Source organism: Zea mays, chromosome 10 (assembly GCF_902167145.1).
Source record: "Zea mays cultivar B73 chromosome 10, Zm-B73-REFERENCE-NAM-5.0, whole genome shotgun sequence".
Classification (NCBI taxonomy): domain Eukaryota; kingdom Viridiplantae; phylum Streptophyta; class Magnoliopsida; order Poales; family Poaceae; genus Zea; species Zea mays.
Window position 1 is genome coordinate 12,183,719 of NC_050105.1, and position 9,575 is coordinate 12,193,293.

At 42.4% G+C, this 9,575-nt stretch overlaps 1 protein-coding gene across 1 annotated transcript; it reads left to right on the forward strand.

Moving 5' to 3' along the window:
- Positions 1-1,840: 1,840 nt before the first annotated feature.
- On the forward strand, positions 1,841-3,808 carry LOC103642307 (uncharacterized). The gene is made up of 6 exons (XM_020545284.2): positions 1,841-1,862; positions 1,976-2,051; positions 2,202-2,206; positions 2,328-2,473; positions 2,620-2,892; positions 3,680-3,808. Exons 1-6 carry the CDS (start codon positions 1,841-1,843, stop codon positions 3,692-3,694), a joined length of 537 nt encoding a protein of 178 aa, XP_020400873.1. The 3' UTR covers positions 3,695-3,808.
- Positions 3,809-9,575: the final 5,767 nt, after the last annotated feature.

Consider the following 9,575-nt stretch of genomic DNA (forward strand, 5'->3'; position numbering starts at 1 on the left):
AACGTTAAGAACGTGGGTACCGTCGAACTTAACGTTAAGAACATGGGTTTTTAAGTTCGACGGGGACCGTCGAATTGTGTCCCGTAAGTTCGACGGCACCCACGTTCTTAACTTTAAGAACGTGGGTACAGGTGGCCGTCGAACTTATGTGTCCTGCGCGAGTCGGCGCGGGCTGCCCATTAAGTTCGACGGTACCCACGTTCTTAACCTTAAGAACGTGGGTACCCACGTTCTTAACTCTTTTCCAGAAAAAAATAAAAAATACAAAAATGATAAATTAGACACACATAATAACACATGCAACACAGAATATCACATACAATACAATTTTCAAACACAGGGATATATATACATATCACAAATTCATACAAGTCCAAATATACATAAGTTCACAAATTCACACAAGTCCAAATACATAAGTTCACAAATTCACACAAGTCCAAATACATAAGTTCACAAATTCACACAAGTCCAAATACATAGGTTCATATCCATAGTTGTCATTTTTAGTTCACAAGTTCAAACATTAGCTCCATCGCTCTCGATCAGGACATCGGATTGTTGTTCGTAGCTCCACCACTAGAATTGAGACATCTGTCCGCAAAGTCAGCGTGAGGGGGAGGAGTCACTTGATGAGAGCCGGAATCCTACAAAATAAACCAAAATTCTCATAAATATACAACTGGCATTAAATCACATGTACACCAAGATATAGGAAAGCATGATAAACATAGCGTCCTTTTCTAAATAAATATAGGAAAGCATTAAATCACATGTACACCAAGAACATGCCCTACAGGCCGCTCAAGTGCCAGTCCTGCTGCCCAGGATTCTTCTGCCCAGGACCACTAAATTCTTGGCAATTTTAAATCGCCTAATCTATCGCACAGCGGCATCCAAGAACAATAAAGAACAGGGAATGAGCTACTGGGCTTCAGATCTGCTGAATCTGTAGTTTGATTTCAGATAGGTTCATAGTCACTATCTCAATTAAATAGGTTCATAGACACTGAATCTGTAGTTTGATTTCAGAAGAGCTCAGGTAGGTGAGAATTGAGAACTAGCCCAGGTAGGTGAAAATGGTGCACTGTGGCCCCCCTTTGATAGTGACTAAAGCTAGACGATAAAACCAATCTAGACTTAGTTTATTTAATTAGGAGGAAATCAACTAGCATTGAAATTCAGGAACGTACCGCATGTGACGGAAGTGGCTGTGTTGGCCATGGGGGGCGTCCCCAAGGCCCCATTGGATGTGTAGGATATCCCCATGGTGGTGGTGGCCAATATCCCATACCTGGTTGTGGAGGAGGAAGAATCTGTCCTCTAGGAGGCATCGACCACTGAATGTCCATCTGTGGGTTTCCTTGTCCGGTCTCAGAACCCTATAACCAAATAAAACGATGCATGATTATAATTGTAAATGAAAGTAAATATACTACAAAACTATACCTGTGTTTCGTTGGTGTTTGGGGTCTGTCCAGATTGTGACGGACGGGTGAACTGGGGTCCCATTGGAGATCCCATCTGAGCACTATACATCTGCAAAAACAATAAGCTTGAGTTTTATTTTAAACTAATGTATATATAGAGTCTAAACTCACACATGGGATGGTAATCTTATCTAGCACATGCATCATAGAAGCCACAAGCAAGTTACCAACTGAACCATGAGTTAGGCTTTACCAACTGAAGTCACAATTCACTGATGCAGGCAACTAGCAGATGACAGAAATTGCGATTACACATTACACAAAAAACAGCTAATCAAGAAAGCAAACAGGAAAAGCCTAGATTACACATAACACCAAAAATCAGCTAATTCACTGATGCATAGATGCTGATGGCCTTGTCACTAGGTTTAGGTATATATATATCTTCTCTCTGAAGCTATGATGTCTGAAAAAAGTGAAATGAAACACATGGTTGAACTGATTGGTTTTTACGAGCTCGATCGATTCGTTTCCATGTCGCGCAGCAAGAGAGCTGTCGCAGTGCAAATGCTTCCGGCTGTGGGACAAGTCCTTATCTCAGTACCACTCAAATAAAAAAAGGTAATAGACCTGTACAAAAACATAACATAACTCGCAACAAAGACGGGTTCAGGGGATTTGATCACAGAAACGGCACGTGCCTTACCCGTTCAACCTTCAACTCCCTGTGCCTGCAACGGATTAATTATTAACTGAACAGAATGTGAGTAGGTTTGGTAATTAAGTAGGAATTATTATCGCAGATGCTTGCTCTAATGCGAATGATGGTTTTTTATACAAATATAATATAAATTGGAATAAGCTGCTGGATGATAAGCTGCTGGATTATTATCGCAGATGGGCCTGAGGTTAGGCAGGAGCTGATTTTGCTGCTCAGATATCTGAAGCAATGCATGTATTTCTCGAAGAAGCCATACAGCGTGTTTTTGGACTATGGTGGTTATGGCCAGAATGATGTTCTTATAAAGAAATCTAAGGCGAGGGTGCGTAAGTATCAGTTAACTCTCTGTTGTCAATTATGTGTTGAGACTCAACATCCCGAACTTGTCGCGGGCCGATATTTTTCTGTTCATTCCACTACTGATAATAAATCAGGAGTAACTGGACGATATCCTGTTCTATCATACAGATCCTGAAGCCTGCCTTCACAATTGTCTGTGACAGAAGTAGCCAATGCTTTCTCCTTTTCATTAGGGGGGCTATCAGTGTTAAGGAGCGGTTGACAGCAGCAACTGGCGCAGAGGTTCCATTTCATCACGTTGTGGTCCAGGAAGGTCGTGTCTCCAACCTAGTGTTGGGTTACGCTCACTGTGGAATGGTTGTAGCAGCTCGATGGATTGCAAAACAAGCCATTCCTTGCCTGAGTAAAGCAATCGAGCAATTCCCAGAATATGAGGTTAAGGTAATTTCTTTCAGCTCTTGCCGAGTATCTCCAGGTGATCTTTTGATGTTATTGTCAAAAACTCATGGTATTATATATTGATGAGTTTTCTATGCTCTATTCTTTTAGATTTTGTGCTTCTGTATTGAACTACAGTTCTGTAACTCATATTGATGCTTACCTGTCTGCCTATTAAATTGCAGAAAAATCAACATAAGTTGTGAATGCTAAAGCAAGTGGAACTGCAAGTATCTTTTAAAGTGGAAATGGCAAATAGGTTTTTTCCTTTCTTCAAGCCAAAGCAAATGAACTTTGAAACACTCTTGCAGTAAAGTATCAGCAATGGACTTTAGGATTCTCTAGGGCTGAGCGGGAATCTGAAGAAAATAGATTGCCTAAGTACTGAGGTACAAGCTTAAAGTTATGACTACCATGAGTAGAGAGAATAAGTGGACTACACTCATGAATGTAAAATTGTAAGGAGAATAATATGAAACTAATGCTGAACAACTTACTAATGTTGGACCTCATTTCTTCATTGACTTTCATATTTTTTTTTGCGATTTCAGTGATTTTTGTTAGCTAAGCAATGCATGTCTACTCAAATGTTCATGTTTAGAAGCTAAAGGACGCTATTTGCATTTGTTTTGCTTTACTTGTTTTTCATCTTAGATGATTTCTTGTCTTGGGAGGGACTTCTATCTAGCCCCATATTTCTTTATATCTAACTTTTATCACAGACAATATATGATGTTAAATATTTATGTCTTGTATCTGATCCTTCCTTCATTTTACTTATTTTGTTTAGATCATTGGACATTAAATGGGAGCTGGGATTGCAACAATACTAACATACATCCTTCGCGAGAATGAGAAGCTGGCATCATCCACTTGTATTGCATTTGGGCCAGGTACTGCACTGAGGAGTATAGTTTTATTCAAAGGAAGCTGGCAACAATACTATCTCCAGCAGCTTATCATCTGCATATCCATATTTAATATTGGCTGGCCTATGCCATATGCGCTCTAAATAGATACACGATCAAGCTTCAGAAGCGTATAAGGTGGTGCCCGGAAGAAGTTTAAATTCGATCTTAAAAAAAGAGTGCCTACATTCTGCAGTGTGGATGGAGACTTTCATTGTTAGGATCTGTTCCTGCCCTTCAGGAAGTGTTTGATCATGTTTGAATGATTGGTTGCTCCTACTCATGTTTGGTGAATTTGAGTTTTCACTGCATACACCCCACTGTGGCAGATCATCTTATTTATCTGTTTACTCTTAGCTCTTTTTTTTTGATAAATGAGATCCTTTCTCTGCTAGTGTGAAATTAGCATCTGTACCAGTGTGTACATTTTGATGGCTTTTAAGCAGTGCATATTGATTTGTAGCAATTCTACTCATGGCAGTGCATATTGATTTTGTTTACTCTTAGCTCTTTTTTTTTGATAAATGAGATCCTACTCATGTTTGGTGAATTTGAGCCAGTATGTGGTGTTTTGATTTTAATTCGTGGCTTCTGTGCTTTGCAGACAGGTGGCTACAGTGAGGACATGATTCCAACCGTATGTACATACAAACACTTTCTTTATGTTATCCTGAACAAATCTTGGTTATCTAATTGACCTAAAATGCTCATCTGTGAAACAGGTAGGCTTCAATATGCGGAAAGTCACCAAGGGGAATGTCACAATTAAACTTTGGGATCTTGGTGGGCAACGAAGATTCCGCACTATGTGGGAGCGCTACTGCCGTGGAGTTTCTGCTATTCTGTAATTCCTTCTCTTCTAAAATACTATTCAATATTGAATATTTTATCATGCTCCAAACGATATGCTTGTGTGTCCCCCATGCATATGGGACAACACAGTCGACCGTGAACACACCAGCCAGACCAAATACCATATGCAGGCAAATCATGAATTGACCACAAATATGTCGCACGTAAGGTAAATTCACGTTTTAGATGACCATCATAAGCCTTTACCCCTACCCATAGCTCTTTGAACTCTTCAATCAACGGTTGCATGAATACATTGATCTTCTTTCCAGGATGTTTAGGCCCTGGAATAATAAGGGCAAGAAATATGAACCCTTCTTTCATGCATTTGTTGGGAGGGGGGTTGTAGGGCATGATGAAAACCGGCCAACAAGAGTGTGAAGTTGAACTGTTGTCGTAAGGAGTGAAACCATCAGTGGACAAGCCTAGACGAACACTCCTAGCGTCTCTTCCAAATTCTGGGTCAAAACGATCCAGAGCCTTCCAAGCATCGCCATCTGATGGATGCATCATAATGTCTAGGTCTTGGATCTCACGTTCTCCTTCCTTATGCCACAACATTAGCTTCGCAGTTTCTGGGGTTAAAAACAGACGTTTAAGCCTTGGAGTGATGGGCATATATCGAAGTTGTTTAACTGCCACTTTTGTAGCAAAAGTAGCTCCATCCTCTTTTAGTACCTCCGCATATCTTGATTTACCGCATTTCTGACAATGGGTGCTCGCTTCATATTCCTTCCAGAACAACATGCAATTATCTTCGCACACATCAATCTTCTTATACTTCATCCCAAGACCGGACACAATCTTTTTAGACTGGTATAAGTCTTTTGGCATCTTATGGTTCGATGGGATGAGATCAATAATCAGATTGATTATATCGTTATAGCAATTATTCGAGAAGTTATACTTTGCCTTCATTGCCATAAGACGTGTAACCACCTGCAACACAGTCACAGTGGTGTCGTCATGCACTTTTTCCTCTGACGCGTGAAGAAGCTTGTAAAACTCCTGCACTTCATTTGGTGTATCCTGTTCTGAGGCCAATGTTGGATACTCTCTACTAATATCAGCCACCAAGTCATCCATCCGATCCTCCTCATCATCATCAATTATTTCTGACTCTGTGATATTCTGCTCTACTTCTCCATGTGAGCGCCACACAAGATAGTTAGGCATAAACCCATTCTTGCAAAGGTGATGCTCCAGTTCTTCGATCTTTCTCACATACTTAAAATTCCGACACTTGGTACACGGACACTTCACCACACGAGGTCCACCGGAAAATGCGAGATCCACGAATTGTTTTGCAACCCTAACCCATTCCTTTGAGTGACCTAGAGTCACGCTATTGAATCCATCATACATCGCCCTTCTTCTATTGTCATCCATTTCCAAAACTAAATAACTCAATGTATAAAAAAATGTGTAAATAAACATCATTAAGCATACAAACATAAATAACAAATGTGTAAATAAACATCATTAAGCATACAAACATAAATAAAAAATGTGTAAATAAACATCATTAAGCCCTTCTTCTATTAGGAAGGATCACTAGACATAAAAAAATATTTAACCAAACATTGAACCTAACATCGATTAATTTACAATGAACAAGAAATTATACATCAATTGTAACAACTAGCCAAAAATCATGCATCATATTTTAACTAACAAACTAATTCTAATAATATTCATCAAAGAAAGAAGAAAAATACCTTCACGGATGCATCAATTGTAACAACTACCTAAAAATCATGCATGTAATTGTAACCTGATGTTACTTTTTTCATGCAACACTCTTTTCAATTCAATGATAGGTTATCTAAATTTAGTCTCTTACAAAATAATGCTCTTGGCTTATGATCCAGGGTGATTTATTCTACTTGACAATCGTAGAAGCTCCCATTCTGGGAAATTCCAAAGTTTGTTACAAAGGAGCAGTTTGTTACTGCTCCGCAGCAAGATTTGTTACTGCTCCGCAGCTAGATTTGCTTGTAAGTTCAAAGCATGGAGCAGGCAATAAGTCTGAGAAGGATAATTCCACATTATTAGATAAAGCTGGCAATGCTCCTGTTGTCAAAGAACAATCAATTGATGCCCATGCAAGCAAAAGTAGAGCTCAAAATGGAAAGACCATGCTTAATAATGGTGGATCTCTGGCTAACATGTGGGGTCGTGCATCAGCTAAACCTAAGCCTCCAAGTACCACTAATTCTACAGCTGTAGAAAGTGTTGCAGGTATCTCACTAATGGTCATATTTAATTCTCCGTGCTTTTCTTGTGTATAACTCTCAGCACACATCTAGTCCTGTATATAAACCCTTCTAAGCATGCTACTGTAGATCTCATGCTGTTAATATGTTCAGCTACTCTTGATGCACAAATATGCAGGGGCGGAGCTGGGCCTATGGCCACTAGGGCCCGGGCCCTACTCTTGGGCTGAATTATCGCCATAGACCCAAGTCGCTGGAACGGCCCAAAAACTGGGAAAGAGAAAGGCCTCACCCTCAGGCGACTGTGCGCGTGCCGAATTGTGGGAGCCAAGTGGGAGCGTGTGCTATTGCTGCCGAGCTAGGGTTTCCAGTGGGGCGGTGACGGCTAACATGCAGCAAACCGGTAGGTGGCGGCAGTGCTACACGGGCGGTGGAGGCGGCGGCGCTGTGCAAGCGGTGGCACGCCGGCGCGGCTACGGCTACGAACCTGAGAACAACGAGGTAGGCAGAGCTTGCTGCTTAGCCTTACAGGTCCATCGACGAGCAGTCAGCATTCCATTGCCGACGAGGCACGCTGGTACCGTAGCCCTTAGGGCTAGCTTGCTTCTTCTAGCTTGCATGCTTTATTTTCTATACTGTATACTTTATTTTCTTTGATTATGTATGTCGATTTCAGGAAATCTTCCTATTGTTGAGGAAAGAAACTGAAACAGTTGTGAAACAAATGATGAACTAATCATTAAAAATGAAGATACCTTCAAGGAGACCGTCGAGGAGACGCCGAGGCCGAGCTTGGGCTGTGGTGCGGCGGCGCGGCGTTCTGACGGCGACGCGACGACGAGCTGGCTGGTGGCGGCACCGAGGCCGACGAGATTGGGCAGGGCAGCGACGCGGCGGAGCTGGCGAAAAGAGGAGAAAGGGAGACGGGGCGGCGAGCCAGGGCGGTGGAGCGGCGGCGCGGCCTGCTGGCGGTGGCGCGGCGGCGCTGCGTGCTGGCGGTGGCGCGGCGGCGCTTTTCTGTTGCGGTGGCACACGGGTGGGCGGGAATGAGGCAGCGCAGGTGAGAGAGATCGAGTCGCGCGTGGGTGGGTTAGGGGATTTAGGTTTTTTCTATTAAGTTCGACGGTGTCCATCTGGCCCACGAACTTAACTTAAGAACGTGGGTACCCACGTTCCTAACACGTTAAGTTCGACGGTTTTGGCCAGGGCGCACGAATTTAAATTAAGAACGTGGGTACCCACGTTCTTAACATAACCCATGAACTTAACTCAATTAAGAACGACGGTACCCACGTTCTTAATTTTACCCACGAACATTTATCAGTTTCTTGTAGTGGTGGACCATTCAAGGCGTCATCCACGTATCATTCCTCCTTTACCATTATGCGCCCGCTCACGAATTTTTCGAGGATCTCCTTGGGCGTCATCTTGGTGTACCTGGGGTTTTCACGAATGAGGTTGACAAGATGGGGGTCAATTATAGTAAATGACCTTAGCATGAGTCGGACGACATCATGATCCGTCCATCTTGTGCTTCCATAGCTTCGTATTTTGTTGACCAGGGTCTTGAGCTTGTTGTAGGTTTGCGTTGGCTCCTCTCCCCTGATCATCGCAAATCTCCCCAGCTCGCCTTCCACCAACTCCATTTTGGTGACCATGGTGGCGTCGTTTCCCTCATGAGATATCTTGAGGGTGTCCCAGATTTGCTTAGCGTTGTCCAAGCCGCTCACCTTATTGTATTCATCCCTGCACAAAGATGCTAGCAAAACAGTGGTAGCTTGTGCATTCTTATGAGTTTGTTCATTTATCATCACAGGGTTATTCGTACTATCGAAATGCATTCCATTTTCTACTATTTCTCAAATGCTAGGATGGAGAGAAAACAGATGACTACGCATTTTATGACTCCAAAATGAGTAGTCCTCTCCATCAAAGTGTGGTGGTTTTCCTAGTGGAATAGAAAGTAAATGTGCATTTGAATTGTACAGCATGCGAGAATAGTCAAAAGAGTAATTTTGATTAACCGTCTTTTTCTTTGACGAAGAATCGTCATCGTCGTCATCTCTTGGTGAAGAAGAAGATTCATCGCTGTCGTAGTAGACGATCTTCTTGATGCGCCTCTTCTTCTTCCCGTCCTTCTTCTTGTGACTCGAGCCAGAGTCAGTGGGCTTGTCATCTCTTGGCTCGTTGAAGATGGACTCCTTCTGCTTGTCGTTGACCACCATCCCCTTTCCCTTAGGATCCATCTCTTCGGGCGATTAGTCCCTTACGTGAAGGGAACGGTTCTGATACCAATTGAGAGCACCTAGAGGGGGGTGAATAGGTGATCCTGTAAAATTCAACACTAAATTCGAACAACCTTGATTATAAAGATATTAGTGCGGGTTAATCAAGTCAAAGAGACGAACTCTTGCAAACACAGACAATCAAAGAGAGAGCAATCACAAGAGACACGCGATTTTATCCCGTGGTTCGGCCAAGTAACACTTGCCTACTTCCACGTTGTGGCGTCCCAATGGACGAGGGTTGCACTCAACCCCTTTCAAGTGATCCAATGATCAACTTGAATACCACGACTTTTCTTCCTTATATCCTTTTCCTGTTTGCAAGGAATCTCCACAAGTTGGAGCCTCTCGCCCTTACAAGATTGATCACAAAGAACGCACAAGAGCAAGGTTGGGAAGAGCAATGCACACAAGACTCAAAAACG